This window comes from Muntiacus reevesi, chromosome 1 (assembly GCF_963930625.1).
Source record: "Muntiacus reevesi chromosome 1, mMunRee1.1, whole genome shotgun sequence".
Classification (NCBI taxonomy): Eukaryota; Metazoa; Chordata; class Mammalia; order Artiodactyla; family Cervidae; genus Muntiacus; species Muntiacus reevesi.
The window spans coordinates 159,295,761-159,319,267 of NC_089249.1; the positions used below are offsets into that span (position 1 = coordinate 159,295,761).

Here is a 23,507-nt window from a genome sequence, read left to right on the forward strand (position 1 = left end):
AATTAAATCAGTAGGCTTCTTGCTCTGTGCTTTTTCACAGCACTTCTCCCAACTGTAATTAAACTAATTATACAATTACTCAGTCCGTTTCAAGTAAACTGCAGGGACCTGTGTCTTAGTTATAGCTATATCCCCAGGGCCTAACATTTGTGTCTAACCCATATAAGGACTCCATTAATATCTTCTGAATGAAGAGCAATTGTTCAACTAGGAAACTAAAATGAGTTTTGTATGACTGGAGTTTAGAGGGTTTTTCCAAAAACCCTCCTAAAATCTCAGTTGTCTCTGGTGGGACCATAAATTATATAAGATAGGACCTTAGGTACAGTGACAAGTTTTGGTGCTGACTCTGCCTCCTTCAGGTAGCCTATGCACATTGACTATAGTGTCTGAGAGAAAAAGCCTCTGTCCTGATTCTCCAAGCTGGGACTCCCAAACTTCAGAATGTAAGTTTTTTTGGCTCTTCATATTCCTAAATCAAGGCACTAACTAGGAGGAGGGGCAGGGTGTGGGAACTCAAGACCCATGCCCAGCAGGGCCAAGAAACCACAGGACTCTGATATCAGTCCATAAGTGACCAATTTTTGTTATTCTCACAAAGACTACTCTGGGGCAGCATGCAGTGCTAATAGATGCCACTAGATGGCGATACTCCACTAATGTATCTAACTTATGAAAGAGGAAATGGAATTCAGCTACATGCTTGTTTCTCCAGAACCAAGAAAACAAGGGGGTTTGGGCTCAAGACAGGTCACACTCAGCATCCCAAAGAGAAACAATTTCCATACCAAGTCTGACCAGACAAATAAGACAAGCAAGTAGCATGGATGGATACTCCAAGGGCTTTATTAACTCCTTTCTGGGGACAGCAGGACCTTACAGCCGGAGAGATGAAAAGGAAGCCAGGAAGCTGTGATCTCAGTATGGTTCATTGAAGGGGTACAGAGGGTGCCCTGCATCTCTTGGGACCCTCTTCCCATCCACCTGGAGAGACAGACAGATGACGCCATTAGCAGGAGTCATTCCCGCACCCTGCCCGTCCCCCTAGTTAGACATTCCAGGACATCTTTCCCCAAGAATCTTCCTGAACAGCCTCACCTGTGTACAGCACTATGACAGATGTCAGTGACAGGGACCTAGCCTCAGAGAATGCCACGGTACCAACAGCATTCCAACACCAAACCCACAGCCTGGTACATGGCTGACTCTATCCCTAAGAGTTTACAGTCTCAGCTGGGATAAGGAACTATTTATTTCCCTTTCTAACAAGGTTGAGAATGCCCCATTTATACTGAGAAATTATTTCGTGTCAGGAACTGGGATCATTTTACACATAGGAAGCTAAAGCTTAGACAAGTTAAATCGCTTGCTCTAGGTTACAAGGTATTGAGAGTCAGGACTGGAACTCACAGGCTAAATGCCTTATCCCTGAACCAGATTACTTCTGGGAGCTCAATAAAGAAAAACAGCCCACTGTGTCCAGGACAGCAATCCTACCAAGAATACCATCCTCCCAAGCCTCTAATCAGCAATATGAAGGCCAGAATGCTGCCCCGAATCTCACATTCCCTGATTCTGGGGGGTGATACACACTCACCGTAAGCATGGGCACAATGAATCTCAAATTTTTATTCAGGGCATCCAGCTGCTTCATCTCCTCTGGGCTAAAGGTGAAGTCAAACACCTGGGAATGGAAGGTGGGGGTCAGGAAAATCAGTTTTGTGAGTGGAAGTTGGGGTTCCAGACCACTGCCTTCTTAGCCAGAGTCAGGGTCAGACTGTGTCCCAGTGGGCTAAAGAAGAAAGGACAGACACATCAAGTACCTGGATGTTCTCAAGGATACGGGAAGGCGTGACACTCTTGGGGATGCAGATCACTTTCCGCTGGACCTGCCACCTAAGTAGGGGATGGAAGTAAATGAAGCAGTCAGTACTCATGAGCATTTTGTCCTCCATGCAGGCTTCTCTGAGCTCTTAGAGCCTCCGACCCCCACTGGAAGAGGGAACGAGCCTCAGAATGGCCTCTCCCGAGATAACACGGCAAGATTCTCAGGCTCATTCAGGCACTGGGAACCCCTCAACCCTTGCCTCCCAGTCCAGGAGCCCTCTTCCTAACTTGACTGTCTTTCCCTAAGACTGCTCTTACCGGAGCAAGATCTGAGCTGGAGACCGACCATGCTTTTCAGCCAGTGCCAGGACCACTGGCTCCTTAAGCAGGACAGGCTCCTCAGGATCACGCCATGCACGATCAGAGGAGCCCAGAGGGCTATAAGCAGTCACCTCCAGGCCTCGTGCTTGGCAGTGGGCAATCAGCTCATTCTGAGCCAGGTATGGGTGGCATTCCACCTAAGCCAAGAAACAACCTATCAGCACGGGGTGGCCACAGCTGGCTTGTTGGCCCCACCTGGACATGCACGTTCTGACCAACCCTGAATTGCTGACCCCCCACTTCCCCTCACTCTGCTTTTCTCACTCTCTAGACAGTTTTCCAATGTCTATTTCATTCTTTTCCCACACTTCGGAGGATTTTTGCACCAACACTTCTGACAACTTTCTAGCTATTTCCTGAAGTAAACTTATCATCTGCTCACTCATGTTCATTTACACACACGCACGCACACACACACATACATGCACACCATCCCCAAACCAACTGATCTGCTTTGCTGTGCTCACCTGCAGGACAGCTGGGCGCACAGAGGCCATGCTGAGCACATCGTCAATCTGCCGACTGTTGAAGTTGGACAGACCCAGAGCCCGCACCAGCCCCTTAGCCACCAGTGCCTCCAGAGCCTTCCAGGTCTCCTTGTAGTGGGTGGAGTCATAGCGTATAGTCCCATCAGCATTCTTAGGAAAGGGGCTGTCTCCCCGCCTGAGTGAAAGACAGCCCCCCAGGTGTGGGCACACATGCCAGGCTCCTGTCTACCTGCCTGTCCAGCCATTCTACATCCCATAATCAAAGCCCAGAAAGGGCCAAGAATGAGAAACAAGCATGGTTTTTCACCTTTCCAGGTCATGATCCAAGTGTTAACTCCACATGGAATGACCATCCCCCCTTCTCTTCTTCCTAGACACAGATTATATCCCCTCCCCTCTGGGAAGTCATCCTTAACTCCTTCTGCCCCGCCTCAGGAAACTGCATTGTAGGCTCCTACAGCCTTCTTCAAGTACAGAGCACGGAGCTATGGTCGTCTCCTCCCATGCCCTCTGTGGGAGCTTACTCTACTGCAACCCCAGTGCCAAGCCCAGCAAAAGCTAGAACATTTCCCCAGTGTATAAAGGCAGCAGGAGGACTCATCCGTATACACCCTAGGATACATGCCATGTGAAGCGGCACTCCATTTTTCTGTAGCTAGACTGTAGCAGAAAAGACTGAGTACTCCTCTCTTGCTCGGCTCCTATAACTTACAAAAAGTTACTAACATGACTCCCCCAGTCCCTGATCCCTAGATGAAGACCCTGGCAAGGCTCACTCAAAGGCGTAAGGCCAGTGCATCAGGTACAGGTCCAGATACTCCAGCTGCAGGTCAGCAAGTGTCTTCCGGAGGGCAGGCTCCACATCCTCGGGGTGGTGCTTTGTGTTCCACAGCTTGGAGGTCACAAAGAGCTCCTCCCGAGGCACCAACTGGGACAGGGGGCAGAGTCCACAGTGAGAAGAGCCAAGGGCACCCAGTCTTGCCCACCCTCACCTTTGGGAGAAGAATCAGAAGGAAGCTGATGCCAGATCCCTCTAGTCAGCCCTTAGCCCCAGCCTCTGAGTCTTCTCACCCCACCCCTCTGTAGCCCGTCCTCACCTTGCCAGGTCCCACATTCTCCTTCAGGGCTTCCCCGATTTCAGTCTCATTGCCATAGATAGCAGCACAGTCAATGTGGCGGTAGCCTACACTCAGGGCATACTTAATAGCAGCTTTAACCTGCCAGGCAAGAAAAGCAAAAGTTTTAACTCTGTTGGCCTGGACCAGCAACTGCCCTCCTGAGGGTCACTGATGTGGGGAGGGGGCAGGAATTTACCGCTGTAGTCATCCACACTGTGGAAGTGAGAAGATAGAAGATGGCTCCAGTCTTGGGGACCAGAAGTCTCTGTGGAGACCCCAAACCCTTTTTCCTCCCCGCCACTAACTTCCAAGGTTCCTTCCTATCCAAGTGATCTCAGCAGGGCCCAGCAAAAACTAACAATACATTCCCTGCTAGATGCTCAGAAGATGGATGGATACATCGATAGGACAGAAAGCAGAAGTATAGTCATGGAGATAGGTTCCAACCCTGAGGAGCTGGTTAGGGAAACATGATACACAGGTAAGTAGTTCCTAGAGCAAGGCCACATGGAGAGAGATCCTTAGGAAGCCATGTGGGGACTTCCTTGGTGGTCCAGTGGTTAAGAATCCACCTGCCAAAGCAGGGGACATGGGTTCCACCCCTGGTCCAGGAAGGTTCTACATGCCATGAAGCAACTAAGCCTGTGCATTGCAGCTATTGAGCTGCAGAGACTAGAGCCCATGCTGCACAATAAGAGAAGCCACTGCAATGAGAAGCCCATGCACCATAGCTAGAAAGTAGTCCCCGATCACTGCACTGCAACTAGAGACAGTCTGTGCACAGCAAAGACCCAGTGCAGCCCAAAAATGTAAATAAAAAATCACACATACATATAAATTGAAATTCCATTTTAAATATATGTATATATATATTCAATGGGGAAGCCATGTAGACTATGGCTCAGACAAGTAGAAGAGGTGAAGGGGGGAGAAGGGAAAACTAAGGAAGGTGGAAAAGTGAAGTAGAAGCTGGGCCCAGAGTCTCCCACCAGAAGAGAATAAAGCAGGCACCAAGGAGAATGATGGGTCAGTCAATTTGTTAAAAACCAGACTAGAAACATGGCATCAGGAGCAGATCCAAGGGTGTTAAGGCCCCTGTCACTCAAGATCCCCATTTAGGTGCAGCTGTTACTATCCAGACATGTGCCCCTCTCACCGACCCTGCTCCATCCCATTTCCCACCCCTCCATCCCTGACCCCATCTTGGCCCTGGCTCTGGCCTCCACCCCCGGCCTTCGTCTAGCTCCTGGACTTGTCCCAGGCGGTGTCAGTGCCTGCCTACAGCAGCAGACCCTGGGCACCTGTAGGAAGGAAAGCAAAAGGAGAAAAGGCAGACAGAGTTCGTTCAACCACGCCACCAATCCCAGTCTAAATCCCAGAGAGAAGAGGCTGTTCTCCCTGCCAGAGTTCCTCCCAAACTTCTATCAACTCTGACTCAGATTCCAAGAACAAGGAACACCCAGGTGGGAGCTGCTCCACCCCAGGTGGGAGCTGAGTCTCTACCTGTGTCCATCCACGAAAGCAAGTTTTCATTCCCAGGCTCCCCTGGGCTGGAAGGTCTATAGCAGGGGTTACTAAACTCCAGCTAGCAGATGCCTTTTGTTTTTTTTCAGCCCTTGAGCTAAGAACAAGTTTTGTATTTTTAAATAGTTATATAAGTACATAACCACCTGCATTTTGCAAGTTGTCTGACAAAATCTAAATTATTAACCACCTTGTCCTTTAAGAAACAGTTTGCTGACCTTTGGTAAAAACAGTTGACTGAGTTATTCTTTAGCTATTCTTTATGCTGTGTGTATCTGGCTACATATTGTCACCCCGTATCAGGCTGCATATTGTCACTGGTATCAGGCTATATATTGTCACCCTGCTTATTTAACTTATATATAGAGTACATCACGCAAAATGCCCAGCTGGATGAAGCACAAGCTGGAATCAAGATTGCCAGGAGAAATATCAATAATGCAGATGACACCACCCTTAAGGCAGAAAGCGAAGAGGAACTAAAGAGCCTCTTGATGAAGGTGAAAGAGGAGAATGAAAAAGTTGGCTTAAAACTCAACATTCAGAAGACTAAGAATCATGGCATCCAGTTTTACCACTTCATGGCAAATAGATGGGAAACAATGGAAACAGTGACAGACTTTATTTTCTTGAGCTCTAAAATCACTGCAGATGGTGACTGCAGCCATGAAATTAAAAGACACTTGCTCCTTGGAAGAACACCTATGACCAACCTAGATAGTGTACTAAAAAGCAGAGACATTACTTTGCCAACAAAGGTCCATCTAGTCAAAGTTATGGCTTTTCCAGCAGTCATATATGGATGTGAGAGTTGGACCATAAAGAAGGCTGAACACTGAAGAATTGATGCTTTTGAACTGTGGTGTTGGAAAAGACTCTTGAGAGTCTCTTGGCCTGCAAGGAGACCAAATTAGTCAATTCTAAAGGAAATCAATCCTGAATATTCATTGGACGGACTGATGCTGAGGCTGAAGTTCAAATAATTTGGCCACCTGATACAAAGAGCCAACTCATTGGAAAAGACCCTGATACTGGAATGGCAGGAGGAGAAGGTGACGACAGAGGATGAAATGGTTGGATGACATCACCAATTCAATGGACATGAGTCTGAGCAAGCTCAAGGAGATGGTGAAGGACAGGAAAGCCTGGTATGCTGTAGTCCAAGGTGTTGCAAAGAGTCGGACAGGACTGAGCAACTGAACAACAACCTGCTGTGTATAAGGAACCAAATGTGGAACAGAAAACACGATCACAGTGCAGGGTGATAAATGGCACCTTAGGGGTCAGCCCAGGGTCAGGCACAAAGGAGTCCCCCATCTCCACAGCACTCAGTGCAGATCATCAGGGAATGGGCTCCTTCCTATGCTTGAGGCCCCTTAACCACTGCTCTGGATCAGTTGGGGATGCCAAGAGCTCACTATGGGTCCCTTCTTCCCTTGTTTCTTCCCACCGCCCTCCAGGTTTATCCCTACCAGACATGAAGTATAGGGGTGGGGGTGATAGAGAAGACACAAGGACCCTCTCCCAAATAGTGCCTTTTCCCTAGAAGAGGGGCAAGAACCCCGTTCTTCTGCCCCAACCCCTCACCTGGCCAGGGTCGCTCTTCCAGGTGCCCAGTCCAATCAGGGGCATCTTCTGCCCAGTGTGTAGGATGATACAGGAAGCCGCCATTGCCCCTGAAACACAGATGGAAGAGAGTGGTGCGAGGGTCAGTGCTGCTCTTGGGGCGACTGGTCAAGGCTCCTGTAAAACATGGGAGGAAAGGGGCACAGAGGTAACAGGAAAACAGACACTGGGTCATGCGTATATGCCTGGGAGCAAAGGTGGCTGAGAGAGGGTGCCCAGAACCAACCATGGCCCAGACAAACACTAACAGGACCACCAGTCTGGCTGCCCTTCCTTTCACCAGGCTAAGGGTCTGGCTAAAGAGCTCTTAAACCTAAAAACAAAGGTGAGGTGGCTCCCCAGAAGTACTCAACCTTGACTACATGAGGTCTCAAGCCAGTATAAGATAAGCAAAGGCCTTTATGAGACAAAGGGAGACCAGGTGACAGACAGGCTCAGGATCAAAGGATGAGATGAACGTTCCAGGAGATTGTTAGCATTACAGAGACTGAGTCCCTCTCACAGAGATCTGATCAGCCATGCTACGAGGCCTGAGTGGGCTCTTACAAGGGAAGTATCCTATTTTTTAAATTAAAAAAAAAAAAAAAACAGGCCCAGACAGATAAAGTTATTTGCCCCAAATCAACAGGTAAGTGACAGAGAGAGCCAACAATTCAAGATGGAGCTGATAGAAAAGGCAGGAAAAGGCAAGTGAACACAAGCCAATAAAATACATGTGCTATGCCTCACAGCAGACTCGTGTACACTGTATTACAGAAAAACAAGTGACTTCTGTAGGGCAAGGACAAGAGAATAATGACATTGTCTTTTTTTTTTTCATTTAAAGGATTTTATTTCTCCAGACAGGAAGGCTACAGTTAAACTTAATAACCAAAATTTAATATAATACTTCATTCTTCAAAAGAGCCACAAGCTTTTCACCTCTGGACACTCAGGTTACACAACAACCCAAACCTTTCTTTATGCTCTCAGAAGTAAACGTACATCTTTCTGAAGAGGCCTTGCATGACTCCACAGCTGAAATTCCTGTTGCAAAACTGAAACAAACTGAAATCAGGCCGCCATCAACCTACGTAGGGTCCTGATGAACACAGGGCTCTGGCCAAATTCTCTCCCAATCCTGGATCCATCATGGCCCATTCAATGCCTGTTTGCTGCCAACAGTGAGCTCCAGAGGTCAGGAAGCTGAAGATTTTGCCTGTCGACACGTGGTTCTCTTGGAGCCCCAGCAGGGACCCCTCCACCAAGATTCATTCTGTAGCGTCTGATCACGCAAATCACATACAGTAGTAAATTCTGATTCCAGGGTTGAGACGACATCGGATGAGGAGCAGAGAGCAGAAGACGAAGAACAGAGAGCGCCGCAGATGCGAAAGCGTCTTTTTTTTTTTTAATATTTATTTATTCAGCTTCAGCTGCACCGGATCTTAGTTGCAGTACACAGGATCTTCAATCTTCACTGCAGCATGCGAGATCTTTAGCTGTGGCATGCAGGATCTTTTAGTAGCAGCATAACTCTTTTTTTTTCTCCCCCCAGCATAACTCTTATTTGTAGCATGTGGGATCGAGTTTCCTGACCAGGGATTGAACCCAGGCCCTCTGCATTGGGAGTGCAGAGTCTTAGCCACTGGAGCACTAGGGAAGTCCCAACACTGGCTTTTAAGATGAGCTGGATTGTCCCAAGAGTAAAGGGAAGGACTTCCCTGGTGGCACAATGGATGAGAATCCGCCTGCCAATGCAGGGGACACTGGTTCAATCCCTGATCCGGGAAGATTTCACATGCCCCAGAGTAACTACTGACCCTGAAATCCAGAGCCCAAATACTTCAACAACTGAAGCTCTGCTGCCTAGAACCTGTGCCCTGCAACAAGGGAAGCCACCGCAATGGGAAGCCCGAGTACCGCAACCAAGAGTAGATTCCACTAGCCTAAACTAAAGAAAGCCTGCGCAAAGCATCAAAGACCCAGTGCAGCCAAAAATAAACAAATTTTTTAAAAAAAGAGTAAAAGAGGAGTCTTTCCAGGAAGAGGAACCAGACACAGAACTTCAGTGCAGTGGAAAGCAGTAAATCACATGTATCTAAAAATTTCCAAGTGAACAAAGCACGTGGGTAACTGCAACAACCCCATTTGGAGAGCTATGGAAATCAGAAGTCTCCAGTGGCCCAAGAATACTCATTCAGTCAGCAGATGATGAATGGTCTTATGCTAGACACAAGAGACACACATATTCAAATAGTTCTTGCTCTCTTGGAGTTCATGGTCTGGTCAGGAGAGGACAGAGGATGTCACAACACTAAGACGGGACAAAATCTGCACAAGGGCTACAAGAAAAAAATGACCTGGCTGGGATGGCTTCTTGGAGGTGACATGTGAGTCGAGCTTTGATGAACAGGATTTATCCAAGAGAAGGGGAAGGAGAAAGAGGGCTCACCCCAAGAATCAATATAGAAACAACCTTTTCCCTTGCTCTCATCAATACTGTAAATATCATTCTCTTAGGGTTGAGTTCATTGCTGGTCAATACCTTTATTATCATAACCTTTGTTTCCAAGTTCAGAAAGGATATCAAGAATATTATGGTAGAGTAGGTAACTGGAGAAGTTACAAGTATAACTGACACACCAACACTGTCCTTCTTAACATTTCTGACTCAGGAAGAATTTTTTTAAGGTTATTACTTTACTATTTATTTATTTATTTTTGCCTTGTGGCAAGTGGGATCTTTGTTCTCTGACAAGGGATCAAACCCACACCCCCTGCACCCTCTGCAGTGGAAGTGCAGAGTCTTAACCACTGGACCACCAGAAAGACTATTATAGTCTAGTGGGCTTCCCAGGAGGCTCAGTGGTAAAGAACTGCCACCTACCAATGCAGGAAACACAACTGCGGGTTTGATCCCTGGGTCGGGAAAATCCCCTGGAGTAGGAAATGGCAAACCATTCCAGTATTCCTGCCTGGAAAATTCCATGGAAAGAGGAGCCTGGTGGGCTACAGTCCACGGAGTGGCAAAGAGTCGGACCTGACCGAGCACGCACGTACACACCCACATACACACAACCTTTTGGAGACCACCCTTTGTGCTAAAATGAAAACAGTTCAATATTGGCAGCAAACCATGGACCACTGAGGGCAATACTCTGTTACCAAACTTCTCAGGGACACAAACTGTCCAGGATCAGGCAAACATGTCTGTGCTTCACAGGAGGAACTAGCCTGCCGGCTGCTACCAGGGACTACGGCTGGTTTCCTGGGTTTGATCTTCAACCTATGACCTCTTGGCCTCTGCCAGATTTCTCAGAACACAAGGGTTGGCTCTGAAATTACACCTGGGCTAAGAGTGTGAACAAAAACCTGGCCTGGGGGGAAAAGGAAGAAGAAACCTGAAGCTTGCCTCTCCCCTTTCTTTTGCTGGTGAAACTGAAAACCAAAAAGGCTAAGGCTTGGGGGGCAGGGATCAGAGGTAGAAACACTAAACACAGATCTTCAAAGAACAAATGCTCCAAAGGACAGATGGAAGGCAGAAGACAGATGTTTTTCTCTATCAGAGGACAGGAAGTCATCCTCTGCCAGCTCCTGACTTCCTTATCTTCTGCCTGTGCATCAGCCTTTCGGCCTAGCCCTGTGTTAAAAGGCTCTGAGCTTGTCAGCATCTGCCTAGCTGGACCTCTAGCAGCATTCAGACACCCCCATGTTATCTTGGGAGAGGTTCAAGGTGGAAAAGAAAGAGAAGCTGAGTGTGTAGGGGGCCGGGTGAGGGCAGTATCAGGATTCAGGTTTTATTAATCCCAGATCAGTGGCTAGGTTCCTCCTCTCTGGGGCTTAGTCTTCCCTTCTCAGAGAAGGGCTCTGTAGTTGCTGCCAGGACACAAGAAACTTGAAAACACAGGAAGAAGAAGCAGTCTTCACATAAGTGTTCCCTGGCTGCATAGGCCTTCCCTCTCTGCCACCTTCCCCCACAAAAAATATTGGTGTCCCTCACGGTTCTGTCCTCAATCCCTTCTCGCTCCCTAGTCAAGCTTCAGTGATGACATTAATCACTAATTCTTCCCACCCCAGTTCTATATATTCACCTCCCTTTGGACATTTCCACCAGTATATCCTACAAGTATGAGACTCAACATGTCCAGAACTAAACTTACCAAACCCAACAACAGAGCACAGAGGAAATAGTTCAAGTTCTGGAGTTGCACAGACCTGGGCTTAAATCTCAGCTCCTCCATTTTGAAGAGCTATTATGCCTAAAGCCCTCTGCACAGCGCCTGACCATGTTCTTTGTTCTATATACTCTGTCTCCCCAGGACTCAAGGCCCTGGATGACAAGTGTGAAAGCAAACCAGACAGCACGTTCACAGTATAATCCAGAGGGATCTTACGAAAGCCGTCTAAAGTATTTCAGTTTGTTTGAGGCATTTCTGAGTATTATAAGATTAGGGTTTTGACAGGTAGTGGGAAGGGGAATATAGCTTCTCCTGAACTTTGAAGACGCCAACACGGAAAGCCACCTTAAATATGAAACAATGGCCAAGATTTGGTCTATCTGGCTGGGTTAAAAATCCTGTAAATACTTGTAAATATTTTTTAAAAGATAATATTTGCTCTAAACTGTAATGTAACACCAAAGACTGCAATACCACTCTCTGGACTTCTTGATGTATGTGAAAAGAATTTTAAAATATATACTCTTTAAATCTTTACCCAACCCATCCATATCCACCTCCAGGGCCACTGCTCCAGCTGTGACCACCCTTCCCAGAACCAGGGATTGCTCTGATCCAGTGAGGCCCCTCTCCCTGACCAAGCATTCCCCAAATCTGACCATGTGACTCCCAGGCTCTCTTCCAGTAGTTCTCTCCTAACACCCGGGTAAAGTCCAGACTCCTTAGTAATACCCTTTATAACCTGGCTCCCACCTCCCCCATCTCTCCACCTCTTCACTTCAGACAACATATTCCAGACTCTGCAGAAGCAGCCACCATACTTGATTCCAGGCCTCTGCACACTTCCCTTCTGCATAAGTCCCACCCTTGCCTGGCTAACTGCAGCTCACCCTTCAGCTAGCTTTAAATTTCTGGCTCCTCCCATGTACTGATAGCTGTGCATAACACTGCATTTGTGTGCTCATTTTCCCTCAGAAATTTAAGTACTCCTCAAGGTTAGGGCCTGTCATTTGTCTAATCTGGTAGCTGCTACAATACCTGCTTCCCATTTCCCCTACCCCACACACAGGCAAACAGGGGAGATCTTGACAGCTGGAGGTGCATCTGAGAAAGTCACTGCCTCCATCACCTTCTTCCTTTACTTCTTAGACAACCTGGAAACAACGATCTCTGGAAAATAACAAAGCACTTTACCATCTCCGATTAAGAAAAAAAAAAAAAATCCCAGTGATTCCATTAGGTATTGCTCTTGTATTACAAGTAAGAAAACTGAGACTTTGGGGACAGTAACAAGACTGATCAGAACCCTCAAGACTCTTCTAAGGGAGGTCGTGCAGCCCTGAGTATGGACAGGCAGAAGGAAAGAGTTAAATTAATAATAACCCCATCCGGTGAAGGTTCAGATTTCAGTTTGAAAGAGCACTCGGGCAAAACAGAAACATGCCCTGGCTTTCCCAAACCCAAGGCAGGTCCCAAAGCTAGCGAACCCACGCCACTCTTGCCACGTCAGGCTTTATTAACTTCATAACTAATAAATGCCAGATTTCCTGGAAAAACCATGTTGGTGGGCAAACAAAAAAAGAAGATGGCAACCAAAACTAACTGACAATCGGTGCGTGTAGCTTTTAAGAGCTTTATCTCACTTAACTCTTGCTACAGTTCTGATGTAGAAACTGATTTTACCGCGGAGAAAACTGAGGGCCAGAGAAACTGAGGACTTATCCAACATCATTTAGAGAATAAGAGGAAGTGCAAATCCGAAACAAAGTCTGGCCGCCTCCAGAGCATTTGCTCTTCGCTCGAAACATGGGGGCGGACACATCTGGAGTAAAGGTTCGAGGCCATCTCCACTGCGCCAAAGAAACAGGGCAGCAGAGGAGATACTCACCTCGGCACAGAGCGTTAACAGGGTAGTGTGGCTTCTCAGCTCAGTCCTGTGCCCTGCTAGCCACCAAGCAAGCCTCAGCTTCCGGGGCTGGTGGGCAGCAGGAGAGACCCGCCTGAGCTTGGAGGCAGGTACTTAAGGCTGGCGGCGATGCGGAAGCTCCTCCCAGAGGAGTGGCCGGGGCCGGGCGTTCAGCATCACGCGCGTGGTGGGCCCCGCCCCTACCTCCAGAAAGAAGCCGAGGAGTGGAAGCCTGAGCTCGGAGGCTGCACCATCCATTCCGCAGGATGGTGATGAGTGGATTGCCCACGAGCATCCTGCGGAATGTGGGTCCACACAGCGTGTCCTACTGTGGAGCTTGGACACTGCACACCACTGGTTTGGCGAACTCCCGCGTGAAAGGCACGCGCCTAGGGTCACGTAGGCGGCCCCGAGGGCGGGACCAGGCCGCGCCTCTGCCTGGCCCACACTGCACCGCGCGCCGCCTGTAAGGCGGCTCTGGGCGGTCCCTGCTCTTTCCCCTGCGGGAGGGAGAATCCGGCGGCCTCATGGCGGCTTCTTCTGCAGTGGGCTCTTCCGTCGCTCCACCGAATAAAACATAATTCAACTTTTAGACTGTCAATATGTTTTTTATTCATTAAAACATACAGAACAATGCACAAATCTTAAACATACAACTGTGATTTTTTCTTTTTCGTTGTAATCACCATCCAGTGCACTTGCAGTCTGTACTCTGCCAGCGCGACTCTTCCCATTTTTTAAGCTTATTTATTTCTAGGCCACACTGTGAGGCATGTGTGAGCTTAGTTAACAAACCAGGGATCCAATTTTGGCTCCCAGCATTGGAAGGTAGATTCGTAACCACCTGACCGCAGGGGAAGTCCCTTCCCCATCGTTTGTTTATAGCCCGGATTACTCCCCATTGTCTCTCCAGTAGAAGTGGTGTCCAAAAAAAAAAAAAAAAAAGAAGTGGTGTCCTGACGAACTAAGTCTCCAACATTTCACTTTTTGGGCTCCAAAATCACTGCAGATGGTGACTACAGCCATGAAATTAAAAGACGCTTACTCCTTGGAAGAAAAGTTGTGACCAACCTAGACAGCATATTAAAAAGCAGAGACAAAAAATAAATAAATAAACAAATAAAAAACGGAGACATTACTTTGCCAACAAAGGTCCGTCTAGTCAAAGCTATGGTTTTTCCAGTAGTCATATATGGATGTGAGAGTTGGACTATAAAGAAAGCTGAGCACCAAAGAACTGATGCTTTTGAACTGTGGTGTTGGAGAAGACTTGAAAATCCCTTGGACTGCAAGGAGATCCAACCAGTCCATCCTAAAGGAGATCAGTCCTGGGTGTTCATTGGAAGGACTGATGTTGAAGCTGAAACTCCAATATTTTGGCCACCAGATGCAAAGAGCTGACTCATTTGAAAAGACCCTGATGCCGGGAAAGATTGAGGGCAGGAGAAGGGGACGACAGAGGATGAGATGGTTGGATGGCATCACCAATTCAACGGACATGAGTTTGGGTAAACTCTGGGAGTTGGTGATGGCCAGGGAGGCCTGGTGAGCTGCGGTTCATGGGGCCGCAGAGTTGGACACAACTGAGAGACTGAACTGAACTCTAAGTCACCTGTGTGTGTGCTAAGTTGCTTCAGTCATGTCTGACTCTTTAAGACATTATGGACTGTAGCCCACCAGGCTTTGCTGCCAGTGGGATTTCCCAGGCAAGAATACTGGAATAGGTTACTGTGCCCTCCTCCAGGGGATCTTCCCCACCCAAGGATCTAACCAGCAATCTCTTAAGTCTCCTGCATTGGTAGGCAGGTTCTTTACCACTAGTGCCATCTGGGAAGCCTCCCTGAAGTTACCTGGTTTCTGCCAATCCTATGCCCTGCCTTCCCTTTGATCCTGCAATTTTCCTATGGCCTTCCAAAAAAATTCTTTTTCTTTGGTTAAATAAAGTCAGTGTTTGCTGCTTACAACTAGAGAACTCTAACAGACACAAGAGAGTAAAAATAGTATCAGAGGCTACAAGGAGAAGAAGTAAATCATAGGTAACTCAAAAAAAATCATAGGTAACTGAAAGAGAAAATGTCAAATTAGGATTGTATACTAAACTGTGAATATGTTTTTTCATATCTTTTTGAGATGATTCAGGTATTGCATAAAATGTAAGAGGAACTGAGATAAGAGGGAAGAGATCAAGGCATATCCTTTAGGAGAATGATATAGCCATTGAGGATGCAACAAAAACTGGTTAGAAACTATTAGCCCCAAGACTGTGGAAGATTCGACTTCCTGTAGACCTTGAGCCTCTTTATACACTCATTATAATACATTAACATATGCTAAAAGCACACCCACAGGTACCATGACAGTTTCAAGGCTGACCATAAAAGGCCAGAAAGTGGGCGATGGCCCAATTCCTGGAAATTTCCACCCTCTCCCCCAAAATAGTTGGAATAACCCTCCCACTTGTTAGCCTATGAAATTACCCAGCCACAAAAACTAATCACTCCCATGTTTCAGGACCATCCTCACCTTCTGAGATAGCCTACAATTCTGTCTGTGGAGGGTGTTCTTCCAAAGTCTGTCTTAAGACAGCAGCTCACACTCTCATCATGGAATAGAGACACATTTTAGAAATATTTAGGAGTAGAATTGGCAGCACTAGATGTAATGTGATCCACTAGATGAAGGAGATTAAAAAAAAACATAGAGAACAGACTTGTAGTTGCCAAGGAGAAGAGGGGAAGGGAGAGAGATGGACTGGGAGTTTGGGGTTGGTAGATGCAAACTGTTACATTTAGAATGGATTCAAAAACAAGTTTCTATTATAACACAGGGAACTATATTCAATATTCTATGATAAGCTATAATGGAAAAGAATATAAAAAAGAATGTACATATGTGTATAACTGAATCACTTTGCTATACAGCATAGATTGGCACAACATTGTAAATTAACATACTTTAATAAAAACAAAAACCCTGGAATGACACCTGGGTTTCCAGCTTGAATACATATGAGGCTGGTGAGGATGGTGAATGGTTTCCCAAACACACCATGTTTTCTCTCCCTTTGGGTCTTTGCATATGCTCTTCCTACCGACAACACACTTTCTTTTAAATATCCCCTACTTCCAAAACATCTTTACTGAGGAAGCCTCCCCTTGATAGCTTACAGCAAACGGTTCGGATTCATGATCTCGGAAGAAGATTCAGCTTCAGGATCAGGGACAAGGCTTGATTACTCAGAGCTTTTGTTTTATTACAGTGAAAAAGGACAGAAAAGTTTTCTTTTTTCTTCAGAAAAAGTTTTCGACATAGATATCAGAAGGGGGATGGAGAATGCCCCACTTGCTAGTCTTATCAAGGCCTTATATACTTTTACCAGACCTACTCCAACAACATACATCTTAAATTAACAAGATTAGAACAATAGAAAGGTCTTATCAGACCCACTCCCACAACATAATTCTGAAGATAACAAGATTAGTCAGAAGGTTCTTGTTAAGAAGGAGAAACATGTCCTTGAGCGAGACACATTTTTATTATATAATCATTAGTACAGAGCTTGAGGGAAAAATACCATTGAGCCATTAGCTCTAGGCATAAAGAAAAAACATTTTCTGTGATTAAGACAAAAGAATGTGACCAGTGCTTTAAGAGGCTAACACAGGAGGGTAAAGAAAGTCTCCATAAAACCCAGAGAAGAGACTTTTAGAACTCCTCTCTGGATCCTGTCTGGAGTCACAACTGAACCAGAAGATTTTAAGTCTTAGAACTTACTAGTATGTCTGTAGTTAATACCAAAGTCATTAAATTTAAACTTGACCTTCAATAAATAAATAAACTTACTGCGATAATTAAAAAAAAAAAAAAAAGACAAAAGAATGTAGGAAAAAAGTGTTTGTCCTTTTTCTCTTCCTCAAGAACCCTGTACCCCTTTCTCCTCTTTGAGGGCCCCGGACCCCTTTCTCCTTGAGGGCCCCAGACTCCTTATCAATCTACCTAAGAATTAGTTCTCTCACCCTGATTGACTCAGACTGAGTTATGTGCCCCACTTCTGTGTTTCCAAAGCTTCCTCCACTGACCCATAGATAAGTTAAGACTTTATGTTGCCCTTAGCAGAAAACCTAATTTAAATTGGCTTCAACAAAAAGGAAATTTATGGACTCACATAGACAGGTTTCAAGCCTGGTTTGATTTGGCAGCTCCACAATGTCATCAGGATCCCATTTTCTCTCCATTTCTTCTCTCTGCTTTTCAGTCTCACATCTTCATCCTGAAGTTGACCCCCTCATGGTGACAAATGATTATGACACTTCTAGCCTCATTTCAGCTACCACATTCTTTAGAGAACTAACTTCTTTTTTTTTTTTTTTTTTTTTTCGGAGAACTAACTTCTGAGAGCTCTCAAATGAGTGAGGGACAATCCTTCCCTAAGACCATCAGAAACAGTCTTTAGCTTCCCATAAACGCAAACTGACTCAGAAGAGGTGGATGAACCTAGAGCCTATTTTACAGAGTGAAGTAAGTCAGAAAGAGAAAGATAAATATTGTATATGAATACATATATATGGAATCTAGAAAGATGGTATTGAAGAATTTATTTGCAGGGCAGCAATGGAGAAACAGAAATAGAGAACAGACTTATGGACATGGGGAGAGGGGAGGAGAGGGTGAGATGTAAGGAGAGAGTAACATGGAAACTTACATCACCATATGTAAACTAGATAGCCAATGGAAATTTGCTGTATATCTCAGGAGACTCAAACAGGGGTTCTATATCAACCTAGAGGGGTGGGATGGTGAGAGAGGCGGGAGGGAGGTTCAAGAGGGAGAGGATATATGTATACCTATGGCTGATTCATGTTGAGGTTTGACAGAAAACAACAAAATTCTGTAAAGCAATTATCCTTCAATTAAAAATAAGTTAATTTAAAAAAGAAAATCCTTTATGTGAGTTTACTCTCAAAATGCATATTATATGAATGGTGTTAGCAACCTTTTTTCATTTAATATGAATTTAATAAAAATATTACAAGTAAAAAAGAAGAATGCAATGGCATGAAAGAAAAAGAGCCAAAAAGTGCTAAATAGAAATGCTGAAAGTAGAATATTATACAACATTGGAAAGGAATTAACTACTTCTACACTCAACAAGAATAAATTTGCCAAACTTACTTTTGAGTGAAATAAAACAGACATGAAAGAGTATATATACTATATAATTTTATTTTTATAAAGTATAAAACCAGTAAAAACTAATCTATTTTGTTAGAAGTCAGGATAGTGATTACCCTTAGAGATGTAGTGACTGGAAATGGGCAAGAAGGGAAACTTGTGGGGTGATAGTAATTATCTATTTCTTGATTTAATTTAAAAAGAAACATTAAATTTGTGAAAATTTATCAAGTTATACACTTAATCTGTACACTTTCCGTATGTTACACTCCAATCAGAAAGTAAGAAAATCCTTTCAAATTAAAAAAAGAAAAAAGGTTGGGGGCGGGGGGGAGAAAAAAAACTATATGTGTAAGGAAAAAGACTGGAAAATACCAGTCTTTTGCAATACCAAAATAACTGCAGCATTGCTTTTGACTTCTGGATGAATAGGTTATTTTGTCTTTCTTCTGTGTTTATCAAGTTTTTGAAACATATCTCTTGTATTGAGTCCAGCTGAATACCTCTCCAGACTCACTTGAACCCACCTGCTTCCTGCCTCTCCACTCAGTGAAGAGCTAGTCATTACAGTGAGCCTATCTCCTGATGCAGTAGTCTGCTTCAGCTTCCCCAAGTGTGTGGGCCAGACTTCTGTACTTTCTTTATTGCACCTGCTGTAGCAGGAGCTGCAGCATCTATGACATCAAGTCTGACTTAGCCAGATCCATAGAAAATCTCACTCAACACCACTTCCAAAATAAACTGAATGACTTGCTGTGGATTGAGATCAATCTCCCAAGACACCCTCGAGGATCCAGGATATAATCTGGAAGTACAAGGGAGTTGATGTTTCATTCAGGGCTTCCCAGGTGGTGTTAGTGGTAAAGAAGCTGACGGCCAACGCAGGAGACGCGAGAGACGTGGTTTTGATCCTGGGTCGGGAAGATCCCCTGGAGGAGGGCATGATAACCCACTCCTGTATTCTTGCCTAGAGAAGAAGAGCTTGGCCAGCTACAGTCCACAGGGTCACGTGGAGTCGGACATAACTGAAGGGACTTAGCACCCACACATGGTATAAGGAAGTTGATTCATGCGAGATAGAAGGGAAGAGTCAGCAGTTTTCTCTTCCTCTTGCCGAGAAATGATTCCTAGACACCATATAGTCATTTTACACAATCTCTCAGTCCTATATAACCAAGCAATTAGCTGTATCTTATAAATCTGTAGCTCTGTAGCACACCACCTTTACTTTTCTTTCTCTTACTTCCTGATTTCCTCTCATTCTTGCCCTGAATATTGTTTATTGAACATCAGAATAAAGCCTTAGCATGTAAATTTTGCCCTGAGCTTTGGTTTTCCAGGGCAACAGGCTAGGATAAAACTATATACCTTTATAATGAGTGGAGAGAAGGAGGGGAAAATGATTAAAAAGAGATACCAGAAGTGAGTAATGTTAGGGAAACTAAGACAGGTAAGAACAATTACCATTTTACTAAGCATCTACTATCTGCCATACTCTTTATGTTTATGCTCTCTAATCTTCACAGCAGAAACTTTGAATTCAATTGGCATGAAGATCACTGATGACTTTGTGGAGAGCTGACTCAGTGGAATGGTTGGTTAATCCTGAACCAGATGGCTTGGGTTTAGGGGTGAAGAGGAGATTAAGATGCGGAAAATCAGAGGGCAGACTTCTCAAGAAAATAAAGAAGGGAAGGAAAGTGATGGACTAGTGACTTGCGAGAAAAGCAGATAGAGGGAGAGTTTTGCTCTATATGGGGAATTTGAATATGAACATGTGCTAAGGGAAGGGTCCAGTGGAAGAAAGTGGAGCTATGAAAAGAGAGAGAATAATGGGAGGAATCATGCTTTTAGCTAACATTTACTGAGAATTTACTAAGCACTACTATCTTAGTTTGTTTTCCGACTGCTTCAGATACTGCAGACTGGGTGATTTACAAACAGCAGAAATTTATTGCCAACCATTATGGAGGATGGAAGTCCAAGGTCAGGGGCCAGCAGGATCAGGTAAGGGCCCTCTTCTAGATCATAGACTTATTGTATGTCTCACATGGCAGACAGGCAAGGGATCTCTCCAGAGCCTCTTTTATAAGGAATTCCACTCACATGACTTACACACTTCCCAGATACCCTATGGGAATTACCATGTCACCTTGGGTACTAGAATTTCAACATATTAATGGGAGTGGAGAGGTAGAGAGCCAAACATTCAGACTATAGCACCTAGTCTTTTTCTAGGTGCAAAGAGGGACACAAAAATGGATCAGACTTGTCCTCTGACTTTAAGGTTCACAGTTCAGAGGGGCTAAAGTAAAAGAGGTGGAAAGCAGACCCCAAGACGGGTGCACAGAGGCAGCGTCATGGGATGCAGGGGAGATAAGGCTCAAACAGATGAAGAGTTGGAAAGTAAAAGGGGTTTCCTAGGAATGAGGAGAGTGTGCCCCAATCTGGACTACTAGGTGGGAGTGACAATTTCTCAGCCCTGCTTCACCGAGCATTTCAGCATTTGGCAGAAATGTCTATAATAGAATCTGAGAGGAATGTGGTCAGGTCAGAGGGATGAGGAAATGGCCTCTTTCCAGGTTTCTGAGTCTATACCAGTGGTTTATTTGCTGGCAGTTCCTGCTTACTTTGGAATGGATTATCTGAGAATTCAAGAACAAAGTCCAAGTTCACTGAGGAGCCTTATGCAAATCAAGGCAATAAAAAGACCACTCCAGAAACATAGCCAGGAGAAGCAGGGCCCTAAGTACTTTATCTAGATGAAAGGAACCTGAGACAAGACCATGAAAGGGGTTTATACTCTCTGGCTTGCCCCTCAGCTGGGCCTCTCAAACTCTTGGATCTGAACCCCTTATATGTCGGAATTCCTGGAAGGAGAGGGAGACCTTAAATCTAGGCTCACTTTCAGGTGCTCATGGCTGACTGCTTTTTCATTCAGCAGTCATTCGACTAACACTTATTGAGCCCCTACCATGTGCTAGATATTCTGCTAGGTTGCTGGGGATACCATAAATAAGAACTTGTCTTCTCGAGCTGACCCTCTAGTGATATAATAATACAGGGCAGGGTATATTTAGGGAACATCTGAATTCTTTCCAAACCATGAATGTCCCTAAAGGGCAGGATCATTTCTAAATGGTGGACAGCTCAGAAACCTGCCCTTGATGCAGAAACTTCCAGCAAATGAATGATACAGCTTGACAAGACTTGACTAATTTTCCTTAAGAATGAGACTCCCTGCCTCAGTAACTACTGGGTGTGTCCTTGGGTTTCTATTTGGAGGGATCATTGTCTTCCTCAGCTCCTTGGAGCCTGTGACCCAATTTAAGAGCCTGCTGAGGGAGCAAGGCTGGCATCAGGCCCTCAGAGCTATACCAGGCAGACTCTTTCCTCATTAATCTAGGTTCAAGCTCTAATCCCCTCATTTCCCCAGCATGACATTGCACCTGTGCATGACTCCACTGTACCATATTTCACTGTGAACTAAGACTGTGCTCTATCCTATGTTACCCACAGGACTGGGGCCATCTCTTTGAGGCCAGAGATCGATTTAGGAAGCTTGCCTTAGCTATCTTTTTATTTTTTAATTAAATTTTTTTTTTTTTAATTTTTTATTTTCTTGGCTGAACTGTGAGGCATATAGGATTTTGATTTCTTGAGCAAGGACTGAAATTGGGCCCTGGCAGTGAAAGCACGAAGTCTTAACCACTGGACCACCAGGGAATTCCTAGCTACTATTTTAAATAGCAAAACAGTAGCTAATATTTATTGGGCTCTTTCTATATGTATCAGGCACTATACTGAATATTTCATAGAAATCACCTTGCTTAATCTTCACAACAACCCTGAAAGTCGGGACCATTATCCCCCTTTTGCAGTTGAGAAGAGGCTAAATGATTTATGAAACTCACACAATAAATGGAACTCTTGCAACCTTCATCTGTGACTCCAAAGTCACAAAGGCAAGGATACTTTTTCCAGGACACTCCTTTGCCTCTCGTAGTGGGTTGTTGATCTCTGTGACCCTGCTGCTAAGCATGATGTTTGGTTCATACTAAGGGCTCAGTGAATAAACTTCTGAAAATTGTTTGGATATATGGTCCAACACACACTCAAAGGAGTAACAAACTAGTAGGGATTAGCAGTGACTAGAGTCAGGCCTGCGTAGGTCAGTGGTTCTCGAGAGTACCACCGACAGAAGGCACACACTTCTAGGCACTAGTATGGTTACCATCAGCTGGAAATAGAAGTGAGTTCTTGGGCGCAGAACTTTCAAACGATTATTCTGTCTTTCTTGTTGTAGGAGATTTGTGTGATGCCTCAACCTGCCTGATCTAACATGACTGAGGTCAGTAACTTACAGTGTCAACCGTGTACCGTGGTGTCTCTTGGCTTTGCTGCCCTGGGGCTTTCTCCATGCTGTGGAAGGCAGCTCAGCTGTGTGCAGCTGCAACCTGAAAGTGTGAGGGAGTTATGGTTTCCAGAGGAAACCCTCAGAAAGTGGAAAGAAAGGGACCTGGGGGTAATACTTCAGCCTCCCAGCAGCCTTCAATGGGATAATTTTGAGATGCTTTTTTCCAGAGTTTTTCAGAAGAATCCTACATGGATTGATTCCAGCTGCCCATAGTCTTAAGTAGTTGATGTATTAACCCTTTCCCCTTTTGTGTCTTACGTGCCCACTCCCTTCCTTCTAATTCTTAGGGTCGTCTCCCAAATAAATGACCTGTACTTAAGTCCTAGTCTCAGTGTCTGACTTTCGAGTGGTCTCAACTAAGACATAATACTTGAAGAAAAAAAAAACAAAAACAAACAAAAGGTATCATACTTAGGTATTTCTTTTCTTTAAAAAAATAGTGTGCTTCCTTTATAAAACCAATAATTTGTATTGGAGTATCGTTTATTTACAATGTTTATTGCAACTTTTTTTTTTAAGTAATTTTATTTATTTATTTATTTTTAGCTGTACTGTGTCTTCCTTGCTTCACAGGTTTTCTCTAGTTGCAGGGAGTGGGGACTACTCTCTAGCTGGTGCGCCGGTTTCTCATTGCGGTGGCTTCTCTTGTTGTGGAGCACTGGCTCCAGGGTGTGAAGGCTTCAGTAGCTGTGGCTTCCAGGCTCTGGAGCACAGGCTCAATAGTTGTGGCACACAGCTTAAGTTACTCTGCAGCGTGTGGGATCTTCCCAGATCAGGGATTGAACCTGTGTCTCTTGCATTAGCAGGTGGATTCTTTATTACTGAGCTACCAGTGAAGCCCCTTATTGCAACTTCATAAAATACAAAAACAACAATCCAACTACTTTA

The 23,507-nt window shown here is 45.0% G+C and overlaps 1 protein-coding gene and 1 pseudogene across 3 annotated transcripts; one reads left to right on the top strand and one right to left on the bottom strand.

The window, feature by feature from the left end:
* Positions 1–819: 819 nt before the first annotated feature.
* On the bottom strand, positions 820–13,385 carry AKR1A1 (aldo-keto reductase family 1 member A1). 3 transcript variants are annotated; one of them, XM_065914093.1, is made up of 9 exons: positions 13,235–13,385; positions 6,926–7,014; positions 3,794–3,913; positions 3,473–3,624; positions 2,676–2,871; positions 2,146–2,345; positions 1,824–1,896; positions 1,598–1,684; positions 820–984 (listed from the first exon to the last, which is right to left on the bottom strand). In XM_065914093.1, exons 1-9 carry the CDS (start codon positions 13,323–13,325, stop codon positions 919–921), a joined length of 1,074 nt encoding a protein of 357 aa, XP_065770165.1. In that variant the 5' UTR covers positions 13,326–13,385; the 3' UTR covers positions 820–918. The 3 variants fall into 3 exon arrangements, with proteins under 3 accessions (XP_065770165.1, XP_065770176.1, XP_065770185.1); XM_065914104.1 differs by lacking the exon at positions 13,235–13,385 and adding an exon at positions 13,013–13,170; XM_065914113.1 differs by lacking the exon at positions 13,235–13,385 and adding an exon at positions 13,013–13,150 and having other exon boundaries at positions 6,926–7,081.
* A 3,276-nt stretch (positions 13,386–16,661) lies between these two features.
* Positions 16,662–16,773, top strand: LOC136156470 (small nucleolar RNA SNORA26; annotated as a pseudogene).
* The last annotated feature ends 6,734 nt before the right edge of the window (positions 16,774–23,507 follow it).

What these genes read in the sequence shown, in the direction of transcription:
- AKR1A1 (XM_065914093.1), bottom strand. Translation starts at nt 13,325, where the DNA reads ATGCTCGTGGGCAATCCACTCATCACCATCCTGCGGAATGGATGGTGC. An exon ending in AGAATGTGGGACCTGGCAAG is followed by an intron (nt 3,625 to 3,793) that starts GTGAGGACGGGC and finishes CCCCTGTCCCAG; the next exon opens with TTGGTGCCTCGGGAGGAGCT. An exon ending in TCATTGTGCCCATGCTTACG is followed by an intron (nt 985 to 1,597) that starts GTGAGTGTGTAT and finishes CTGTCTCTCCAG; the next exon opens with GTGGATGGGAAGAGGGTCCC.